At 41.4% G+C, this 24,716-nt stretch overlaps 3 protein-coding genes across 5 annotated transcripts in view; 1 reads left to right on the forward strand and 2 right to left on the reverse strand.

Annotated features, from left to right (window-relative positions):
* Positions 1 to 17,049, reverse strand: part of ppp2r5a (protein phosphatase 2, regulatory subunit B', alpha isoform) — a 45,772-nt gene extending 28,723 nt beyond the window's left edge. For 2 of the 3 annotated variants that reach the window (XM_071919044.2, XM_071919045.2), the window contains exon 1: positions 15,318 to 16,421. In XM_071919044.2, coding sequence (XP_071775145.1) covers positions 15,318 to 15,465 — 148 coding nt within the window. In that variant the 5' untranslated portion in view covers positions 15,466 to 16,421. Of the gene's footprint in view, positions 1 to 15,317; positions 16,422 to 16,890 lie in introns of those variants that run through there. The other variant, XM_071919046.2, reaches the window with a different exon arrangement.
* enpp1 (ectonucleotide pyrophosphatase/phosphodiesterase 1) overlaps positions 1 to 24,716 on the forward strand; it is a 200,770-nt gene that overhangs the window by 148,005 nt on the left and 28,049 nt on the right. The window lies entirely within an intron of this gene.
* On the reverse strand, positions 17,324 to 23,919 carry dtl (denticleless E3 ubiquitin protein ligase adapter). Its single transcript, XM_071919115.2, has 15 exons — positions 23,805 to 23,919; positions 23,252 to 23,389; positions 23,069 to 23,161; positions 22,917 to 22,978; positions 22,579 to 22,699; positions 22,182 to 22,247; positions 21,863 to 21,978; positions 21,682 to 21,755; positions 21,489 to 21,592; positions 21,293 to 21,397; positions 20,414 to 20,526; positions 20,219 to 20,308; positions 19,835 to 19,967; positions 18,703 to 19,385; positions 17,324 to 18,124 (listed from the first exon to the last, which is right to left on the reverse strand). Exons 1-15 carry the CDS (start codon positions 23,854 to 23,856, stop codon positions 18,059 to 18,061), a joined length of 2,016 nt encoding a protein of 671 aa, XP_071775216.1. The 5' UTR covers positions 23,857 to 23,919; the 3' UTR covers positions 17,324 to 18,058.

Raw genomic sequence — 24,716 nt, forward strand, 5'->3', positions numbered from 1 at the left:
GGGATTCAACACTTTAACATTGCTTCCCATGGTCAGAAAAAGTCGCCAGATTTGTCGCTAGTCACTTTTGAGAAATAAAGTCGCCAGGGGGGTCTGAAAAGTCGCTAAGTCTAGCGACAAAGTCGCCAAATTGGCAACTCTGGGTATGCAAATTAGCCTATAGACCGACATGTGTAACCGGTCAAAAATATTCTCGGTGGTTAACCGATTAACGGTTAACCATTGACATCCCTACTTCAAGCATATTACTGTTTTTCATAGAATAAGTTACAACAAGGAGCACTCACAGTGTAAGCTGAGGCCTAAAATATACTGCTGCATGGCCTGTTGAAAAACCCTGATACTAAAGCAACACAAAGCAGCAAACCTGCTCTGTATTTAGCAACACTGGACTCCAGATGTAGATTGTTGTCACATAGCAACCAAATATTGCACTAGCTGTGCAGCCACAATGTACGGCGATAAATGCCTATTTGCCACACTAGTTTGTCACGTTGAGACATACAGGGTTTCCTCAAGAGAACAACAATTGCACAAGAAAGCAGGTTCAGTTTAAAGTTCCATTATGTACAATGTTTTTATTTAAAAATATAATTGCTCATCAATCAATGTCAGCTGCAAATCCTATGGAACTGCCAAAATTAACTTAAAACTCTTGTACAAATTGGCATGAATGTTGGTACTTATAATCCACATAGTTACTTTACCAGAAACAAATAGGCAGTTGTATGGTACATGATTTTAACAAAACAAATGATCATTATTCCTACTCTGATTGGCAGTTTGATCTTGTTGTTGGTGCCAATATAATTTTGTATGGAAGAAAAAGATACAGCATGCAGCATAGCCTATATCAAGTTGAACATACAAGTGAATAAGTATAAACTTTGCCATCAAAACACACCACAACTTATTTCATACTGTAACTGAATGAATACATGCACAGCTACCTCGCTTTTCAAATAACAGTTACAAATGCTTGTCTATTAGGATAGCACAAATAGCACTGCACACATCTAGATGCAGATTGCAACAAGTAGGCAGGCAAACTTACTGGCTAAAACCATCACATGCTCAGAAATGTTGAGATGTTCAAAACAGTAGTCAAATTCTTGACAGAAGGCTAAAACAGCCTATCAACATTTCATCATATTTGTTGGAACTTTTGTTATATTTATTGAGCTTATTCTGAAAGCACAAAAGCCCTGTTTATTTCTTTACCAATTAGGCTTGCTGTTATTTGTTTTTACAAAAAGAATTGAACTCTTAAGGCCATTTAAAATTTGTATGGCTTTGTGATGGATTTTGCACTGTTAGAATCAATCCTTTATCTACCCAGACTAAGATACATGGAGAACACAATAGTGTTTATGAGAACAGTCTGCGCTGAGGACAATTGCAATTATGCAACCACTTTCCATTTTAGCAACTCATGTTTTTATTGCCCCAGCGTCTGATGTGTTGTGCGCTGAATGGGTGGCTCTTGGCTGCTTCCTACTGCAGCAGAGGGCAACAGCCATGCAAAACACAGGCAGCAGAAATGCAACACTCCCCCGGCGCATTTGTGGCGATGACATAGTTCTTTCTAAATATGAAAAGAGGATTGTGGGAGTTGTGTGAAAATTTGCAGCTCAAGTGTGGAGATTCATAGCTAAAGATACATTTTCACAATAAGACAACTTTTACTTCATTTTTTCAATTAGATGCTGTTGTATAAGGAACAGACACGATTTGTATTAGGGATGCACCAATATGTTTTTTTGAGAACGATACCGATATTTCCCACCCATAATGGCCAATACTGATATGCATTTTTTTACGAACTTTGGCACAAATGCAGGTGCAAAACAAAAGCCATATTAGTTTTATTTTGGTGCTAATTTGACAGTTGTATTAAGTGACACACTCTTAGAAAAAAAAACCTGATACTGGCCAATACTGATAGTCTACCGAATGTCTGACCTGAATTTGCCTTTTGATGATCACAGTGCTGTAGCAATAAGTAGCAACCTCTGGCTGTACAGAAAGAAACTAATGGAGACTTAAGTTAATTGGTCATCATGCTGACAAACTATATTGTCGCGAATTTATCAAACATCAGTATTAAGCCTAGACCATATTTTACCTAGGTTTCTTTTGCTAAGGCTACGACTCTAATGCTTTGGTAAAACTATAAGGCCAGTTTTGTATTGTGAACATGGAAAAACAAAATCACCATGATGGTAGAAACACTGTGGGTCTTGACCTATTCACTGCTAAATATACAACAAACATATTTGTATTATAACTCAGCAAACCTACACTCACCAAGTCTGTAGTGCTTTTCACCAATGACCGCCTGTACGGTACCCGTCAACATTTCATAGAACAGTAGCCAAGCAGAGAGAGACCAAAACAAATTGAAGGTACGTATGCAGGCCAGATGACCTCTGCTGTACACTGTGGTAGCACTGATAGCTTAGTCATGCAGCTGCCATCTCGTACTCTACACTTAGAGTGCAGAGTCGAGTTAGATTTGCCCTACAGTAAAACTATCAATGAGCCTTTCCCTTGAGATACAACACTACATGGATGTATCACCCCTGCTGTTGGCTTTGACATCACTGCCATGAATACACAGAGCACAGGTGGCAGGCCTGCACAACCTGTCCAGTGTGATGACGAAGATAGGTTTGTGGATTTCACATACAAAACTGATGAAGTTATGCCATCAGCCTCTGGCTGCAAAAGGTGAGCTAGCTCTCCAATTACTGCTAAATTAACTCTTCAAACTGCAGAGAGAGAGAAAAAAAAAAGAAATATTAAAATAATCTAATTGTAGCAGTTTTGCTGTATTTTGAGTTAACAATGATACAGACCTACCTAGATACTGATTCATGATTAACAAACATAATAGTGTTTTGAAAGAGGTTTCAGGTTGCACACAGGTTCTTGATTGGTGGAAAAAAACCATCTACTTTTACAGATTTTTTAAACTATGGACGGTTCTAATCAGCCTTGATCAAAAATTACAAACTATTAGATTTTTTTTATTATTTGGGTAGACACATGTAGACGTCAAAACTTTGAAAAGATGTCAGAATAACCATAGGTACGTTTCTACTCTGATTATGACTGACTTCATGATTTACTTTTCCTCATACCATGTATTTTTGACCATTAAATGTCAGATAGTTTATGCAGTTTTCTTATGGCCTTAGACTACTTGAGAAAACACATTTTGAAAATGGCATTGTGGATTTTGACATATTTTACCATGGAAATCCAGGGGAAGTGAGATGGCCTCAAACAACAACATGGCATTTAATATATGAAAATTGGAGAAATCTCACCTTTGGCTATAACTTTTGTAGCAGCAGCTAACAATTCACAGTAGAAGATGTCAGTAAAAGCCCTTGAGCTCTACTGCAGCTGCTCCTGTAAAGGCCCAAGTATTGCCTGCATTGGTTAAAACTGCATTCCTGGTATTACACAGCCATATGTTTTTTAAAACTAAGTAAAGAAGGCGATATGAGAAAATGATCTGAGTCTTCTCCGTATCATAATACTGAGAAAGAATACAAAATGCCTCAACATGTGCAGAACATGACTGGCGAGTCGTAAAAACCAGCAGTGACAGTCGACTGTAGGCTAAATGTGGGCATTAATGCATGACAGGAGTGATGCCACGTAGGCAACACTCTCAACTTGCTGCCGCTGCAGCTGCTGAACTGGTCGGGTGAGACAGTATGCACAGTTTGATTCACACACTGGTCTCCACTTTTGTTTAGGGTTCACAGACAAATTGTGCTGGCAGAGCATGTCACAGCAGCGCTAAAAGAGCAGTTTTAAGAGTCACTAGAGAGAAACAACTTTGATGCAAACTACCAACTGTAAATGTGAGAAATAAAGAAAATGTTATGGCCCAGACAAATTCAAGGCGTCACACTTCATCATCATACTGCACCGTGTATTGTATGACCTGTGAAAAGATTCAGTGCTTAATAGGCTAAATGCCTAGATATGAACCAAAATGAATCATCAGAGGTCATACATTATCGTTTCTTGCCCTGATTCCAGTTATCTGTATGAAAGAATGTGGGTTTTAATAACTAGCATCGCTTGTTATTCTTGACATCGGCATCGAGTCCAGATCAGTGAAAACAAAGGGTCCACTCAACAGTTTCTCTGTAGCCTGGTTTCTAATAACAAACCCATACAACACCATAAACAGTATCCAGGGCTCATTTAGAGATGGACACAGAACACACAACAAGCACAAAGGCAGCGAGCCAGACCTCTTTACTCCGTCCAAGGATGATCATAACAAGAAAGGCAAAAGAATACCAGGAAGGGAATCGTACTCTTCAGGGGCTTGGGCCCATTTTAGATTTTACACCGTTGTACTATGAGTGTTAATCCAGCCTGTCGCAGAGAAACTACAGTGCCATTTTGCTCACATTACCTCTATGGGATACTGTGAAACTTGAGCATGTGTTACAGTTGCTGAGAAAGATGAATGTCAGATGTTCTGGCCAAGGGAGGTCAGGGATGTACATGAAGACGGGGTGCACAAATCAGTAGGCTGGACGGCCAGCACGTTCCTATTTTCTGCCCAGGCTACCAGATTTCAACACATCTAAATCTGCCTTTACTTCATTGGCAATTTAACCCCTAATGGTCGCATAAGGGCACCTTCACACTATTCAGCTTTTCAAACTGCCAGCACTTTTTTTAATATTTAAGGCAATGGGGAACAGACGCAACGAGGATGCTTTCTAAAGTTGAGTAAAGTTGAACAGTTCCAACATTTTAGAGGAGCACAAATGACATAGACCACTTTTTTATGAGCCGACCGATGAAGAGGAAGAAGAGGCGGGGTTTCAAGCTGTTGTAAGCAGATGACAGTCTACAACAACTACAACCAGACTGAAAATAAAGAAAGCAGCCATAGAAAGGTTGGTAGTAGTTGCTGTCTGGTCATGAAGAGTCAGTATGGAGCAGATTGGCTGTGTTGCAAGAGTTTCTGGCAAGAGTTTGAGAGTACATAAGCAGTGTCTGCTGATAGTGGCAGCTGTTTATTACCAGCACAAAATGTAGGCTATTTGAGGCAGCATTTTTTTTTTTAAAACAAAAAAGTGGAATAGTGCGAGCACACTCTAAGCTGCCATCACCAAACATTGACAGGAACAAAAACAAAAACAGCATAAACACCCTCACAGAGCAATACGAAAGCTGTCTGTGTCCCTTTGTTTGCTAAAAAAAATATTTATTGATTTTCTATCTGCTGGCACACGCGATGGAAACAGGCCATGTGACACACCCTGGCAATCAATAGACCAATAGTTGCCATTCCAGAGACTGGCTGTGTTTTTCATGAAGGGAGATGGATGCTGTGATCAACCCTGGCTAAAAGATCAACTCAGGTACGAAGTTGATGCACAGTCAACAGCAGACTACATGTAGCCAAAGCAACACAATATAAGCATGACTGACACCAACCTAAGCCTATATGATAACTTTCTAGGCTACAACTATAGTTTCTGCATAATAGAACATAGAAGAATAGGGTAGAATAGAGTAGAATAAAACTGAATGGTATAGTATGTTAGAACAATCTAGAACAAAACAGAACATTACAGCATACTTTGATCTATTGAGAGGGAATTTCAAGCACTGGAAACTAAATTACTGCACACTTATTGACTAATACTGGAACTCTATTTAGGCTATTGACAATAATCACCATGACCTACACCCAAGTCTACTTTGAAAAGATGTCTCAGCTCAGCTCACAAATTCACCCCACTGACAGAAATATCAACCTAAATGAAGCAGTCTATCTTTGGAAAGTAAAAATTTCCCCGGCTTCTCAAGGCTTGTGGCTGCCATGGCAACCATGTTGGTCTCTCAGTGAGTCATCTTTTCAGTGTCTATCACACAACAGGGGCTATAAGCACTCCAACCTCTCCACTGCAGGAAAGAAGCAGCATCCTTATTGCCTCATGTCCATTAGGTCCTGATATATACTGGCTATGTTTATATGCACAGAGATCTCAAATTCAAGTAACCAGGTTTAGGGTTGATACATGTTAACTAACGTAACTCTGTTAGAATAAGCCAGGTAAGCTTGTATTTCAATTATAAGAAACCCAGTTAAGATGCCCGGCTTAAGCCAATATTAAAAGGGTTACTGTTGCATGTAAACATCTTACTCCTTCCACTTTTGATTTGAGCCATCTGTGCAATCTCTGCAAACTGTGCAGACTTGCAGTGCTTTCAATTGGTTGGCAAAAAACGATACCCCCCCGGTCCTCCCTAAATTACATAAAGGCAAGTGCAACTTTCATACCAAGTTTTGTAAGGTTGGTGTGCACACAATGGGGTGGCAAGGCTGTATTATAAGCTTCATCGTGTCAAAGGGGCCTTCGAATGAGGCCCGTGACATGCAAAAGTTTTCTCTTCATTCTACATCTGTGAATTCAAGCACAACCGCCCTCTCCCACCAGCTCTGATTGCCAACTTTCATCTTTAATAGTTTGATGGAGAAAATGGTATTATGGTAAAATTCTAGGGGTGAGTGCATTTCCAGCAGCAACTATAACCTGGTATTTTGTATACCATTAATGCCTTACAACAACAGAGGCATACATTTGTTTCTTTCATCCAGGGACCAATGAAGACACCATGCACCTCATCAGCTTTCTGACCAGTTGGCCTGGAAGGATCAAAATCAAGGATCACATCTATGCATATTTCTTTATTGGATTAAAGTCGTGAATTTTAATCTGATCATACAATGCTATCTTTTAATGAATACATATGTTTTCTAAATGTGTTGGAGATTTGAAATGATTTGACAATTCCGAACATTTAAGTCTCATGTGTGACAGGAGTTTATTTTGCGACAGTATTTCAGTGCTACTAGACAGACGATTTTGACTGTAAGGAGTAGCCTAATTCCTGATGACAGATCTAAAACAATGAATAAAGGCAAGGGGAAATGTGTAACAGCTTTGTTCAAAGGAAGAAAAAGATTTAACCAGGAACTGATAGCAATGACATGCCAAATGTATTAAGTGCTGATACTTATAATGTAGGTTTATATAGCCTAAATAACAAAAACTTACAGAATTATAAAGAACTCCTAAAATCCTAAATTATATATTATGTTGTTGGATAAAAGTAGGCTAATTTTGATTTTGATCTGTGTCGTTTTATAGCATGGTCTGGTCATGTGAAGTACTGTTTAAGTATACTGCAATCATAACAGTCCGCTGGTAATACTGAATCCTCACTTGAGTGTACAGTATGCAGTACATAATGATTAGTATGCAGTAAGTTAGTATCCAGCTCCGAGCACAGAGAATGAATCTGAAAAAGCTCAAACCAATTGTGACTGGTCCTGCAAATGTTCTAGGGTTAGGATATTAAAGCAGCAATAAGCGATTTTCCGACCACTAGAGGGTGACAGAAACCGCAACACATTTGTAAATAAAGCACAGCAAAGTTGCTGGACTACGGAGGCCCCACAGGACAAACCGTGCATAAAGGCTAACAGCTAAGCTAAACGTACCTACGGAGAAATGTCACCCGCTATCAGTGTCGCTTTGCCAGATTTTTCTCCCACTGAGGGAGAAAAAATGAAAAGCTACTGAATGGGTCAGGAGGAGCTTTGAGTCGGTCCGGGTTCTGACAACAAGCTTTAGAAAAGAGGTGAAAACAGCAACACAGCTGGTCCGCGTCTAATATCACTTAAATCACTTATTGCAGGTTTAATGTAGGCTTGGCCTAAAAGTTAGCATTTCATTTATTTATCACATTTATTTCATTTCATTTATGGATAAGTTGAGAAATACACTAACTTAAAATCTATAGTCAATGTAAGATCCCCCCCCCCCCCAAAAAATTTAAGTGATATGCAAACCAAACAAACTCAATGAATAGCCTTGCTTACAGCATTGTGGCCTTGTATATTAGGAGTTGCTTGTTTGATCTATCACTCGTGTTTGGACTCAAGATGCCAGTAAATGCAAATTAATTGCAGCAACATCTTGAGGCCGTTCGGGTTACCCCTGGGGAGCTCAGAAGACAGTAAGGATCCCAACAAAGGGCAAACCAGAGCATTAGGACCATACTTGAGGCAATTCAAAAACAAACCCACAGAACTACTGACAAATAATTAAACTCAGCCAACTTTTGCTCAGCAACGCATACGAACAACGCAGTATAGTCTAAGGATAGCTGTGGACTGCAGCAGTCGGCACAAAATTCAACAGTGCACCAGTTTCTAGATTTGAGATCTAGATTCAGAGTCATCCATGTTCATGTATTGATGAGTGTGCCTCAGCAGTGTTTCCCACAGGTTGTCAGTTTACTTCGGCGCATCAAGAGTGAGGGGCGGGGTTATTGATGATTTATTGACATTTCATTTAGCGAGCCCAGTAACTCAGGCACTACAGTCTCTCAAGTTAGTATAAGCTAATGACACTGCAACATTAGCTGACAACTATAATTTCATCTGATTATTGTGGTCACGTTTCAAACTGTCTCTCCGTTCAGTTTTTGTTGCCACGGATACAAAACTGGTTGTGACTCAAAGGAGCACAGGTGCGCTGTGTCATAGGTGCAATGAATTATTGTCATTGTAGTTCACAAACACGTTTTCGGCGGTTGGCAGCATTAAATCTTGATTGTTTGAAAACTAAATTGCCGAGAACAGCCAGCTTCACGCATCGCGGCACCTGAAATAAACCAAAACAAAAATTTATTTGGCAAGCTGTTAACTTACCTGGGTAGGCCACCCAAATATTAATATTGTATGGACCGTCACAAGGATCAATTACAGTGCTGGCCCTCCAAAACACTATTATAAAGTATCACAAATCTTGCTAACACAAACATATGGGTTTTCTAATTTTTACCAAGCTGCTATTAGACATGCTCCAAGTCCTATTTCACCTATCACTGTTTATACAGGAATTCAAACTAATGCCTTGACTCATGTCAGTGCTATTGTTCGTCATATACCAAACTGCCATTGCACTTAGTTGAGACAATTATGTCTTGTGTTATCTCACTGCTGAAAGGGAAGTCTTGTGATATGATAGGTCTTCTTCAAGATGGCAATGGAGAAAATCTTGATTAATTTGCTGTATTATCACTTGAAACTGAACTTCTCTGTGATACTTTTTATGAACTCGGTTGATGTGGTAGCCAACCTTTAAAATAATGAATTAGGTAATAAAGAAGGGGTATAGATAAATGTCTGTGCAGCTACACAGCCATAATAGCAGAAATGCCCTAATATCAACTATACCCTTACAGCTACTTGAGATCAATTTTCAAAACTATGTACACGTCTGATTAGCTGCATTGTACTTATGCGCTGACTCATACCAAAGAATACTCATTAAGTTATTTGTGTTGTCTTTGTTGATAACGGTGGTGTTTTAGAAGCATCTGCAGGGTTTCGTCCACCTCTTGTCTGGTTTTGATGAGACTGAGCTTTTGCCATCCTCATTATTTTACCCCTATCCCCTATTACGTACACAGAAGTTTCACCTGGATTCATCAAGACACTGAGTTATCTCATCGTCTGTCACTGTAGAGGTTGCCCTGAATGGTTTTAATGGATGGTGAATGGTGCCTAGGGATTTGACTGGTCACCTGATTGTAAACCGCAGTATGTGATGACACCTGTTGATGGTAATAGAATATTAACAAAGCCTGCATCAAATTTGTTTTTAATACTTAAGTCTAAAATCTTAATTGTGCTACCTTATATTGTGCATCTGCACATCAGATTTGAATAAGTCAATAATAATATTAGCAAAAAAAGACAAATTTCCTAAATTCTAAACCAGAACTAACCCGAGGACCCTGGAGCTTTTAAAAGAAAAAAGAGGGATAATTTGGCTGTCACTGCATGCTTGTCAACAAGGCAGTTACTGCCATGCTGTTTCAAGTCAATTTTGGATGCTGCTGTAGTGCAGTGTTCTAGTTTTCCTGAGAAAATCATACCAACACTAGTGTCTGAAACACAGCTCATGCTAGAATACTGTGCCCCTTGTTTCTCTGTATTACTATCAGCCTACTATCTAACCCTATGTATTATCCAGGAAAATAAAAATAAAATAGTAAAAAGGTTAAATTTTCCACAATCGTTTAAAATTATAATGATAGCAGCCATTGGTGATATACATTCATTCATAAAATGTTCTGTTTTCAACATGATGAGAAGTTGCATCATGGTGAAAAGTTGCAGGAACCTGACCAGGCAAGCCTTTCTCCGGTTCCACTGGAAGCTCTGCTCTTTCTCCTTGTTATACAAACATGGTGGTAAGCTAACTTGTCAAGGCTTGTCTGCTTGATAAGTGCGAGCAAATTAAATTCCAATCACATAGATTTGACAATGCCATTACCTTAAAAAACACAACACAATTTAATCTTGTGAAACGCTAAAATGATAACCAATAACAAATAACAAAAAATGATGATAAAAAACAGATTTGTGATGGAACCGGTGCTCACAAAATATCAGTCATGATTGGGACTGCGTAATGTCAAGGACTTCACAATGTGATTAAATTTCTATACTATGTCTATACTAGGTCATGATATGACACAATTCTATAGTTCACACAATATCAACATTATAGACAGAATATATACATGACTGAAATTTGCAGTGAATTGATGCATACACAGTTGATGCACAGTTGATAACTACAGTTTTTAGCGTTGTGATATATGATTATGTGAATAATATGGATTAGGGGACAAAACTGAGTCCAAAACTGAATTTAATATTTCCATACCTCTTTATTATGCTAATGTAAACAATGCACACTTCTGTGTGCTGTAGTGCACTGAAATAACTTGCACAGTGGAAATGCACAACTCTGTGCTCTAGCAAGTGGAACTTGAATACACATAGTAGCAAGCAGGATCAGTTCCGTCACATTCAACCGCAGGCTGTAGGAAAACATCTGACTGGTGTCTAGTCAGGTGCATGCCTAAATCTGTCATGTTGCCACAGCATTTATAAAATACTTTTTGTAAAATGTATACAAAAGCATGTTTAAAAACTAATATAGGTGCCATGTCATTAATATGTGTTGAATATGAGCTTTGGGTGTACTTTTTTCTTGGTACTTGGTCGCTATGCATTCTTCATACCATTTTCTATGGCATGGTTTGAGGTGGTAGAACAAGTTGGTTGTGTTGCCTCGCGCTGTCGCTACAACTCTGCAACATTTTTTCTCAGCACCTGAGTTTGTGGTACTTCTGCTCTCCTGAATTCAAATAAGAGCCAAATGAATGGTGTTGTCGTCTTTTTTGGGGACCAAATCATCCTCATTTGCAGCAAGACAGTTAACCAACAACCTCCTCCTCTGCGTCATTCATTTCTTTCAGTGAGCTGCTTCTCACCTCTGCTCTTCTCATGATCTGGCTATCACTGCCTCTCTGGCCTCTGATTGGTTAACAACAGGCAAGGACACCTCTAATTGGCCAACAAGTCAACATCAGCTCTGCATGGACACTGCAGAGTGGGATTCTCCAACAGACCCAAATCAATCTAACAAGTTTGTTCAAGAGGTTGTGTGTGAAAGGGAATAATTCAAATCAAACCTGGAGCCCGATGTGTAATATGTAGAGTGTAATATGTAGATATTGCACATGTTCAAAACGCAACTGCAATTTTCATTAGATTAATCATGCAGTCCTAACACTGAATGACAAAGCTGACAGATGAGTTTACTTTTGTTGAATTAATGTCGCTCCTTTTCATTTGGATTGCATCCAAACACCTGCCTGGAGGTTAGTTGGCACTGCGCCATTACAATAAACAGACATAGTTTGGTCTAGTGGGGCCTCCGTACTTCTCAAAATTGCAGTGAAATTATCGCTGTGGTAACACCTAGAGGAGCAGCGTTCTTTATGAAAATGAAAAATGGCTGCTCCCCTGTAAAATAACAGTGCAGTGATTCCCATACAAGGTTAATATTTGATCGGCCCGCCCAGGTTAAGTAAAAGTCTGCCAAGTAAATTTTTGTTTTTGATTCATTTTGCATGGAACTGGCCGTTTTCAAACAATCAAGATTTAATGTTGCCAAGCACTGAAAGTGTGTTAGTGAACTACAAAGACCATAATTCATTGCACCTATGACACAGTGCATCTGTGCTCCTTCAAGTCATGGTGTCTGTGCCTTTGGTCTGTGCCGACACAAACTGAATGGAAGTATAATAGTCAGCTAATGTTGCAATGTCATTAGCTTATACTAGTTTGAAAGACTTCAGTGCCTGAAATAATGAGGGTAATTCTATGTTCTAATTCTATTCTATTTCATGTCCATGGAGTTTATCTCACATATTTTTCATTAAAACATTTTAACATGCTTTATTTTCATACATGATCATGTTTGAGAAAATAGGCCTACCACCATTATGTATCATAGCAACTGTCATCTATTTATAAAAGTAAGCTGTATACCACTGAAACCCATTTTACTCTGTCCGATTTTAATCACAACCTTTTAATTTGCCAAAAACAATAGAATTGGCTTATTTTAAAATTATTTTCAGCATTTTCCTTTCATGAACATGAAATAATCATGACAGCCATTCATTGCCTATACACCAAACATCAGCTGTGACATAACACATTTTATGGATGTCTGAGAATCATTGTCAACTAAGTTACCCCTTCAAAAACCTATTCTCAATAAGAAATGGTTCGTCCCAAAAGCATATGAACTGCATTACATGTCATTTCCTCAGGAAGAAAACACTGTGAGGACTGGCAGCCATCTTCTTTCTCCTTTTTTCTTAATGTTTGTTATAAAGTAATGTAAAGTAGGTCAACAGTGTTCCTCCAGCATCATTATTAAATGGCATTTAACCACATTTAAATGGAATTCGGGCACAAAACAGCAAAACCTATGATACCTGATACAGAGTTGACCAGTTCAAATAAATATCTGAAATCATGATAGCTCGAGCTTGGCAAGTAGTCAATATATTAAATTTCAGGTTTGCTTTGTGACAAACTTTCTTTTTTCCAGTCATCTACAAATGCAAAATGTCCCACAGTTATAGAATCAGCCATGAGTTAGCCTACTCAATAAATGAAATGTCAATGACAAGTTGTCAATAACCTCCCTCATGACACGGCAGAAGAAAAGTGACAACCTGTGGGAAGCACTGCAGGGGTTACAAGTATCAATAACAGGATTTACAGAATTGATTATGTGATGTGATGAGATTCATGATGTATTGTATTTACACCTAGGCTTAGTCATCATTGGGAGATATCCACTTCTGAGACCGAAGGGGTAGTCAGAGACTGGAAAAACTGTTGGATATCATGAAAAGCCCTCTGTATGGCTGTGTATGAGTAGCACACTTTACCTTAAATATTCAACTTCCTCATGTGCTGTGTTATTCTGCTACCATATGGCAGCTGTGAATTTGAGCATATGCAGTTGTCTGCACAAGGCTGCATAGAAGAATCATCTAACAAATCCTAGAATTTTCTCAACATGCCTTATTAGTGGTGAAAAAAATTGCTAGTTCATGTGTAGATGGCTCATTTCAGAGTTTTGTTGCAGGAATTCAACACAGTAAGGACAAATGACCATTTCTCCATAAATAATAAATTGGGGACTTGTCCTTTTGGGCAGAGCAGCAGTACTACTGACAGATAGCCACCTGATTACTCATTCAGGTCACATGCCAATCCCCACTCCCCACCCTCACCTGCCAGCCACCCAGGGGTATGCAACAACTGGCCTGGCTATCAAGTCAGCTCTCCCAGTAATTGACAGCAGGCTCTCCAATGTTTGAAACTGGCCACCCGTATTACTAGTACGAAAATCTCACATTTTGCTTGATGCATTTTTGCTGTCCTCTAGTTTCTTTTGTACTATCCTGGGGCCAAGCATTCCCTTTCTGCTACTCACATATACGACGACACTGACACAAATCGCCTCAGGGGACAGACGAGCCCCTGTGGGAACTCACAATGCAATAGTCCAACTTTTGACCTTGAGAAGTGTAGAGGTTACAGAGGAAAGCTGACCTAAAGTGCACACTTAGCAAGTCATTAAGAAATGTGTCCACTGCTTATTTGTGAGCAAGAATCCCACATCATGAGTTCACTGCAAAACCAAAAAACAAGAACTGCTGACAACATTGTCAAGTCTCAAACCCCAAAACAACACATGGGTAGGTGTGCATCAGAATTGCACCAGCCAACTGAAGCATTGCAATACCAAACCTTTACAAGTTTTTTAAGCATCAATATTTATTGTCCATACAAGGGCCATGCATTTATATCTGAAGAAAGTTGCAGCCCAATAACTATATTTTAAGTATTGACAAAACAAACTCGTTAAAGAGCTTATTAGCTTGTAACTTTGCACTGTTAGCTAGCTCCTGTGCCTCTGGCTACTCCAACGTTTTAATGTTAATCAACAGGTAGTTTTCATCTTTCTCAGGTGTGGTATTGTGATACTACTTGCTATGTACCTCTCAGGCTCGTGAAATATTGCAGAGTACAACTGTGGCATTGTGAAAGCAGTAGCCTAAAGCTTAGAGAAGCAGGCTTGTGACCAGAAGGTCACTGGTTCAAATTCTCAGACCGTTTGGGAAGATTTGGGTGGCGTAAGGGAATGAGACACTCTCCCCTCCCTCAAAATGACTGTGGAGATTGCTTGAGCAAGTCAGTTAACCCTTAACTGTTCCAGTGAGGTTACTCAGTGGCCAAAAAGAGAAAGCTGTACTGGGTAGGGTTAGTCCTGGTATGAAAACGTGTAACAGAATGAATGAATGCGAAGCAGGGCAGCGCAGGAAAAGAGAATGTGTCTTAAGCAAAATAAGTTAAAAATAGTTTCTTAATAGCTCTAAATAGTGATCAGGTAGGGGTGCTCTGCCACACAGGCCTCTTTGCCACAACCTGTAGGCCTGTAGACCTCTGCTTTTGCTGCTGGGGGACTCTGTTTGAGAAGCACAAGACATGCACATACACCTTGATGGACAGGCTGCTTTTGTATTCAATGAAATGTATGCATTTTCCATATGGTCGCTTTAAAAAGGATAAAGGACCAACCAGGTGCATTTATCAATGCAGCAGACTGAGACACCCATACATGAGTAACAACAATTCACTGTTGCCAGTGAGGCCAAATTGTTTGATGTCATTTCATTCATGTCTACTAAAATTCTGGTAACTGCATATTGTATGTAATTACTACGAATCTACTACTGAACATAACACACAGGTCATTGCAAGTAGCCCATTTTAAGCAGTAGACACCTTCATCCTCTTACCGTACCTTTGAGCTGCGGCAGCGGTGAAAGCTCAACCAGAGCGCTCTGAGTTCGGAACTGGGAAGACCCTTGAGATTTTTTCTGTTTCTGGGCCTTCCTCATGGATTTTCTCGTAAAACCGTCCACTTTCTCGGATGCAGAGATGGCCGACATTTTGATGCATGAACTGATAAAGACTTCAGACAAGCAATAATACCGCTAAATCAAATGAAAGGTTTCCTCTTGTGTTCTTCCGTTCGCATCAGCACAAAAAATATGGAGCAAACTGCACGCCTTGAAGCTCGTCTCCTGTCTAACTCTTATGTTATTCTGTTTGATCCAACATGGTCGGCTGGGATTGGGGTTAGACTGTTTCCAAAGCCTGCATCATTTGGGCAGTGTGTCTGTTTTCTGACAAACGGAGCAATTTACAAAACACGCATCAAAAAGCCAAACTACAACTCATGACATTGCCCGCAAAATAACCTAATATTACTAACACAAGTCAAATAACATTAAGTGACTAAATTTCTGATTGTTTTTGCTGCTTAATCGTGTTTGCAAAAAGTATACCTGTTGCAAAACGTATTAAATGCATGGTCAGAAAAAACTCGCCTGACCACCCACTTCGTTACGAGGTCTTGACAGTACCTATCTACTGTACTACTGGGCTGGTGGCTAACGCACCTAGCTAGCTTGCTAAAATTAGCTGACGTTAATGTAAGCCACTACGACGACACAGTTTGCACCGCTGATTAGAAAAAAAGTTAAGGAAGAGCGCGGTTCGTATGAAGTTCATTCAGTTCTTCACCAAAAAATAGTAAATCCGAGTCTTCAAGCACAGGTTTTGATCCTGGTTTGAGTTCCGTTGAGTATATTTTCTGAAGAACTGTCCGCGAGTGATGAAGTTGAATTTCGGTCGACGGCTGAGTCTCATTTAGCTAGCACTTAAAGTTAGCCGTATCCACATTCGTATGCATTTATCTTACATTCCACATCAAATGAACAGCAGTAATCACGTCCCCGTCCCCTAAAAGACAAAGGCTTTTAAATACAACAAATTACTAGAAGTCGTGCTGAGTAGGCAGCCATAAAACACTTCCAACATTGCCGTTCCGTCGATGTCGGTCTGGACGGTTTGGTGGACTGCAGAGCCTGACAGGCGAACGTCATTGACTGACATCTCTGGTGGCCAATCAGCAATAGAGGCTTACAAAACTGGAAACTTTTTAAACCAATAGAATTTCGCTAAAAGCGGACCCTAAACATGTGACATGTGAAAACAAATAAGTGACGTTGAACGGTGAACTGAGGAGGCGCAGCTGTAGCTCTTCATGACCAGAGAAAGTTACAGGCCAAGTTACCCCAAAATATCAAGTCTACATCATTTAGAGGATTTTGACCCGAGCTAGACTCGTTACTCAAATAAATAACGTATTACTCATCACAAACATAATAATATTACTTTACGTATTACTCTCTGGGAGCAGTAATTCGTCTCACAGCTCGTTACGTTCCCCAAAATGGTCGGTTGCATTGTCTCAAAAAACAAAACAGGATAACTCATCTGCCTTTCCTGTGCGCGTTTGTGTGACTCACCAGGGAAGCGAAATACCGTTGATATCCAATGTTCCTGTCATCCTTTAGCTCGATAACATCAAAGAAGTGGGAACGTTTCTTCCCAAATAAAGTAAACACGTCTACAATGTCTCATCCTAGTTTAGTGTGCGAGAACGACGAGTAACTCCAAGGAAAACAAATGGCGGGATTCAACTTCAATCTGATACCTACAGGGAGTGACAACAAGAGGAACGACTTTTTATTCGTTCCTAATTATTTCACGGAAGTTGACAAAGTAATTCGTTACACTACTAGTTACTGGAGAAAGTAATCCCATTACTGCAACAGGCTGAGTAAAGCATTACGACCCAACATTGTTTATCACTCCAACACACGGATGAAACCACATGAAACTGCCTTTAACACAGTTTGAAAACGTGTTTCAATTTAATAAAATTTGAACACAGCACATTTGTGTCAAGTAAATACAAATACACCAAGCCACAATGATTGCTTATTTTGTACATATAAACAAGTCGCGCATTTGCTCAAGAAAAATCACATTTTGCAGAATTTTATAACCAAGTAACACCGTCAGGAAACAAGTCAAAAACCATGGGAAAATAGACAGATGAAGACAGGAATGAATTGTAGGAATAACAGCTGATCCAAGACCAGTTTACCTTTTAAGTCTTAGGGAAGTTCATAAAAGGGCTCCAAGATGTGGACCAAAAAATATACATATATACAGTATATATAGTGATTCTTTTGCTGAATTTAGAATTGGCATACATGTGGACACAGAATGTTCTCAGCACTTGAGGAAAAAACAATGTGGGGACTAATATGAAATGCTACTGCAGTTGCTTGCTTTGAGTAAAATGAAAGATTTACTCCAACATGCAACTTGATTTGTAGGCCAGAGATTCTGCACAGCAGCAGAAAACTGTTTAGGAGGCCGCTGCAACACCTTTAACAAAACACTGCAGCCTCTTGTGATGTGGAAATCGCAGTATCACATATGGAGAATGATTGTTCTGTCACTCTCTATACAGCCCTAGTTCATACAGTCATGTAATCTGACCATAGATCAGCGTCCTTAGAGGCTTAATGTCTACAGGCGCTTATTAAAAATACTCCAAATAAAAATATATCCCATTTAAATACAAGCACAGAACTCCAAGAACTTGAACTTAGTTCAAGTAGGTCACTCCAGACTCGTCCTCTGGAAATACGAGGAGATTTTCTTCATGGTCTGTGGGGAGCGGATTGTCTGAAATACAAGAATAGAAACGATTAAGTTGCCAGTCCTTAGACTTAATAGCCAAACAAAAAGATACTGATAAGGAGGGACAAACCCTAATCACTGAACATCAGTTTCTCAAGTGTGTGTATTTCTGTCTCTCATATATTTAGATTTAAGGAATGCAGCTACTCTTTCCCAGTGAAAAGCCAAGTATACAAAAGACTAAAGCTTGAATTTCTAGAATGGCAACATTACAAGCAACTGAAAGTGAGGGTTGTGAGGGTCAAAGACATGGTGCCCAGGCAATTGATGCAACAAATATTCCTGTGTCTCTAAAATTATTCTACCAGAGTTTCCCCTACTGCTGAATAGGTGTGGTGGGTCACCCTGCTGCTCACCCTAAAATAATTTCATTAATCTGGGTTTCAAAGGAGAGTTTTAGTGTCCCATGATCTAAATGCCGTTTTTACACCCTGATAAGAATAAAATTCTGGCGGAAACAGTGGATTATATGAGATAGGGAAAGAAATTAGAATCAGGGAAAAAAAGGTTGAAAAACTTACAAAAAATGAAATCATGTCTGATCTTGGGATTTCTGTGCTTACCGGTGAAGCTGGTGTCCTGCCCTCTTGTTTCTTGGAGGCACTGGGGCTTCTGGGACTGCTAGAGCCTCCTTGGCCTTTCCTCATCCGTTGGCCCATCACTGACAACCAGTCCACCGCTCCAGGCGAGCAGTTCTCCTTGCCAATCTGTCTGGATGAGGCTTGTTTGCTGTCCTCTGTGCGAGAGTCTGTCTGCGCCCGGCTCTCTTTGCACCTCTCTGCTCGGTGATGTGGGTCCTGTGCGGGGCAGCAGACACCCGTCAGGACCCGGCTTCTCTTGGCCGCGGGGTAGAGCTCCGTAACACAGTCGCACTTCTCCGCGCCCTCACAGCCTCCCGCCGCTCCACCGCCCGTCTCCAGCCTGCGTTTGGCCCGGCGCTCTGAGGGAGGGGTGCCGCCCGCCGGGCTCTGCGGACACGGGCTCAGCACCCTGCGGAGCGGGGGGCTGGCCTGCTCAGGAGGAGACCCGTGGGTGGGGGCGAGCCAGCGTTTGATGGAGGACGGGGTTCTCTGGCGAAGGGCGCCGGCCTTGGCCTCCTGAGCCGGGACGGGTGAGGTGGTGCTGGAGGGCAGGGGCAGGGCGGCTCCGCTGGGGGCGCAGGAGGCCGGCTGGGGCGAGGCTGGGCCTCCCAGACTCTCCGTCAAGCGGGTCTTGGCAGGGGTGCTTCCAACTCGGCTTGAAGTCCCTTAAAGACAACAAGACAGGTTGGTCAGTCTCAAAGCAGTCTTTACTTCAGGTGTGAAATGAATGAGAGAATTCCATAAGGTTGATTCTGGATACATTTTGCATTTAAGGGCACCGTTCATGTGCAAGGATAGCTACATAGAAATTGAATGACACCAGAAAAGTTAACAGTATTTTTCCTGGCAAAAATAGACTAGAAAGACCCTTGTTTACTTGGTAAATGAAATGTTTCCCCTGCAAGATACCATAAGTTATCATTTTGGCAAATTATCATTATTACCATAACTGGCACCCATATCCACCATCTATTTATAAAGGCTCTAATCGGCCCCAATTAATGACCAGCTTGACTAATTCATCTGTGCACTTGTATTATCAAAGGAATATTTTTTAATTTCCAGTTTGATAGTTTAAGCCAAGTACCATTTGAAAGTGAACTCAGGTGAGCACCGGCCCTCACTGAGGCAGACTTTGGACGCGCCCAACCCACAAGATTGGCCTCTCCCACTGAGGATTTTGCTCCATCCACTCCCCGGTCGAGCCGCCAGATCCGGACCGTGTTGTCATCAGAACAGGTAGCAATCTGCCAAGAGAGGAGCGGAGATTATACAGAGCATAAATCCATCTTCCTGGCCTATTCACATAGTTTGGTTTTGTAGCGGGGAAACACAAAAACATTCCGTATCAAACATCGGTTTTGCACCAAGGAGACAAAACAGATGGTGCTGCTAGTGTGGCCGTTTATGAGTGCTTAAATGTCTGTGGATTCTTCGCACAGAATCCTTGTAAACACTCACAAAGTGCAGTAAGTAACAAGTCAGCATGCCGTCTCACCTTAGTGAAATCTGTGGGGCACCATGCAATAGACGTCACTTCCTGGCTGTGGCCTTGAAGCATCACAGGGGGACGATTAGGTTCGGAGAGCTGAAATGGGGAAAAGAAGTTGAAAAACCAAAATATGCTGTATCACAATAAAATCTATTCATTTCACAAGAAAGATTAGATTATGGCACAATAGAAGCCACTAACCTTCCAGATGTATGCGTGATGATCACTGGAGCCGCTGGCCAAGAACTGGTCATCTGGGCTGATGGTGGACTTGACGTAAAATGAGGAGTTGAGGTGGCCGCTGAAGACGGCCACTGTGGAAGAAAACAAACAAATACTAAGATCTCTGACAAATGTGCAGTTCTGAGTGCAAACAAGGCAGAAACAGAGCCTCTGAATCAAAGGAAAAAGAGAAAAGGGGGAATATTTCTATAATAAACTGACTAGACAAGCCTAAATGGGATGGGGCGCAGAAGTACCAGGTCCATACGGATGTATATGAGTGACATTAGAAAAATTTGCTCCTTTAGAATAAAAAATATATATACTTCAGTCTTGGCAGCCTTCAGAGCAAACTGCACTACCGCTCTTCAAGCAATTACGTGCGGAGAGCAGCATGTGGAAGGAGCCACACGCTCCACGGTTTGCCAAGCGGGCCACTCTTCAGAGGGTCTATCCCCACAGTGTGTGCCTTGGTGTGTGACAGCGTTTCAAAATGGCTGCCTGGCTTGCCCGGTATTGTCTGGCTGAAGATTCAACATCTCTCGAGGCTTCTGCCGCACTGAAAAGCCCTGATTTAAAAAGGCCGATTACGGCGAAGACCAGAACGAGCGTGTGCAAGCAAGTCCCCGCATCTCCACCTTTCCTCTGTGGCGTAAACAAAGCCTTGTTGCTTTCCCCTCTGCTGCCCGTTCACAGGTGAAGGTAAAGCACATCAGTTTGCAGCCCCATCTAGTGATAAGCAGCTGTAATGAATTAAATTAGCCAATATGTGAAGTGGAAATTGCCCATTTTGCACGGATACACAACGCGCATATAAACGAGGAGATTAAATGTTTAAGGACGGACTGTTTTGTTTACCTGGGGAGGTTTTCAGCCCGCTGACATTGAACATGTAGATGTTGTCGTCGGTGCAGTTGCACAGGAGGTTGGATCCTGTGGAGTCCAGGACGAGGCCAGAATAACCTGCAACACACACAAAACAGTCATTAACTTTCCACATGAGTTTCCACATAACTCTACATACATGAGTCCTAGTAGAAAGTAGAGAACCAACCTAGTTTGCGTGTGCTAGAACCAGGATAAGGGTACGTCTGCAGGGGAACAGGATCGTGGTGGTGTGCGGTGTAGTTTTTCCTCAGATCCCACGTCTTGATTATTCTGGCGAAGGGGAAACGAATGTAAAGTCTGTTGGTTTTTACAGGCATTTCATATGGATCGTGTGACGGTGACGCGGAGGTGTTCCTTACCCGTCGACGGCTCCAGACGAGACGAGGGTGTGCTCATCCCGGAACAAAACCACTGTGACGCTTTGCTGGGAATCCTGGGAGAGAGGGGGGGTATAGAGGTTGAAGATCAGCCTTCAATCTATGTCGATGTATTTAATGGAACAGGCGAACGAACCGGGGGGCCGTGGTTGAGGAAACTCACCACAGAGGGAGCCATGCCGCGCGCGCCGGGCCGCCTCTTCTTCGTTTTGGAGGGGGTGCTTCTGTCCGCTTTGTTGTGAGCGCCGCTGATCTGTTTCACCTGTCTGTAGAAACCATCTGAGAGGAGAACACAAACACTATCAGACTCTCCAATATGCAATTTATCCCCCTGAGGAAATTCTCATTCCGGTTGCCCACCCTGCTGCCCCGTACAGCCCATTATTTGCTGCCATTTTACAAACTAAGACGAGTATGATAAAACAAATGATTATCAGTACATACAAAGATCAAACTTTGCAACTGAAATCTTCAGTTCATACCTTTTTTGCTGCACCGGGTGTCCCAGACCATAATATTCCCATCTCTGCCAGCGGTACAGAATACAGCTGTTGAAGAGAAGACAAACAAAGCAGTCATGTAGTGTACTTTAACAATAAATGCCAAAAAAAAGACACCATGACACCATGGTCGTGTCCCAGTAGCTGCAATTTATTCAGTGTGAAGAATCCAAAATTTGTGAAAGCTCAAGATTATGCACAAAGCATTTTAGAACACTTCAGAACAGTCCGACTCCCCGCGTTCTCCTGTTTCAACCGGAAATGCGTCAGATTACGGAGGCAAAACACCATTGAAATGCCGTTTCCGTGTGACTTTTAACACACACACAGCGGGGAACCAAAATCCCCCGTCCATATGTTTGGTCTCTGTGTAGCATACCTTTCTCCTGCTGTGTGAACGCCACAGACTTGAGGCTGCACTGGTGGCCCCTGAAGCTGCCCAGCAGCTCCCCCGACTTCACATCCCACAGCTTGGCCATCTGGTCGCCTGAAGCAGTGACCTGAGGATCATACATAGGCATAATAATAATAATAGGAATATGCTTTATTTACATGGTATTTATCCAAAAGCAGGGTTTCCAAAGTGCTTTACAGGGAGGAAAAACAAGAATATGAGGAAATGTATATATGAGGGAATACAAAGAAGCACAAAACATTAAAAGAAGAATAGAATAGAAATCAGATGAAACACAAGAAATGATCAAATGTTGTACTCACCAAGCTGGCCTCCCCTGGTACCCAGGCCAGGTCAAACACAGCATTCTCGTGAGCCAGCCACTCTGCAAATGTTCACACACACCATTAGCCACTGACATTTCTTGATGGAGGACAGATCAGTTGCAAAGAACAAGGCGAGTCACAACACACACCTTTAAGAACGGGGTTTCCACGGTTCTCTGTGTTGTAGAGCCTCACCACGCCTTCTTCATTGGCCACTGCAAGGACATTCTGCAGGCCCTTTACTACAGACAGAGGAGAGGGAGTCAGACACATGACAACAACTCCCTGGTCTGATGCTATGACCTGGTGATAAAAGTCAGATGTATAGTTACCAGAGGAGAAAGCTAATCCGAATGGAGGCACTGTGTCACCCAGGTTTCCATAGGAGATGTGCTCGTCGTGCCGGGCACACTGGTACCCCTCCAGCAGAGAGGTCAGAGGGTATCTGGGGCAGGGATCTGAGGGTACGGGGCAGGAAGGAGGGACACTGGTTAGTTCAACGCATTTTAGATGAATTCATGCAGATCTAACGTTGGATAACCAGCATCAACAGTGGGGGATTCATCAAGGATCCCCTATTGACCAAGGACGCACCACATACCCAATATAGCTAATTTACGCTCGTCTGAAAAAGTTGTGAGAGAGTTCAGAAAGATATTCTGCTGTCAAAGCAACAAAAACACACGATCGATGGTGCAAAATGTAAAATATAGTGGCTTTGCTATTCTAAACACAAACCAGAGAGGAAGAAGACGTTGGATCTTAACACTAGAACCGCCAACTAGCACAAGTTAGCTAGCAAAATGCTAACGTCGTTGGAGTAAGAACAGAGCCACAGGCAAGAGACCCCAAACGTTCCCAAACTCATTAACTGTATTTTCTCACCATTCTGCCTCCGTCTGCCGACTCCTCTGTCAACAATGGAGCGGAAAAGCATCTCTACGCTCTGGTAGAAGGCGATCTGAAATAGTTTTCTGATAATACCGGAATATTCCTCAGATCGGTGGTAGTCCTTTTTTAGGCGTCTTTCCCGCGAACAGAACTTCTGAACACAGGGATCGAATCCCCCGCTAAACTTGCGTCGCGCTCTGCCATTGGTTGAACCGGTTGCTTCCTCCTAGCATCATTTCCGCTACCGGTTTCTTTGTGCCGCGGATCTCTAAAGCTAGCCATAATAACTCCCGATGCCGTTTCCTGTTTGTTATCGACGAACCCTTTCCTTTCAATATAAAAGCCACTCTTGGCTGGCCCTGTAAAAACAGAAGTTGCTGACTGAATGCAACATTTTTCTCTAATATGCCTCGTTCAGAGAGATGATCTGTATGTATTTTGTTGAATGGGGATGTGTGGGCAATAGGGACTGACTAGATCTACAATATAGCTAGCTAGCCTTTACATTTTACCTGCCAATGCAAATTTCTTTCAACATGTAACAGGTTTTCTGAATCCTTTGTTGTTTCATACCATCATTTGACATCACTATTTACATTCCCAATGTTTCTCAGCCACTCAAATTAACATTGGAACTACTGTTCTTTTAATGTGCCTAAATAAATACACCAACCCTTACATTGCAAAAATATCTGTTGATAACTGCACATTTCTGAGTGCACTTCCCCTCTAATTCAGTTTTACCCCAATTTTGAATCCCCAATTAGGTATTGCACAGTATGCACACAGTTACACTGGAGGCCTGATCTTTATAAAAGTGGAAGCAACCATCATCATCCATCATACAATCACAGGTAATTACAAAATTAGTATTATAACTTTAATTCCAGTCCAAGATCAAACTTT

Source organism: Centroberyx gerrardi, chromosome 18 (assembly GCF_048128805.1).
Source record: "Centroberyx gerrardi isolate f3 chromosome 18, fCenGer3.hap1.cur.20231027, whole genome shotgun sequence".
NCBI lineage: Eukaryota > Metazoa > Chordata > Actinopteri > Beryciformes > Berycidae > Centroberyx > Centroberyx gerrardi.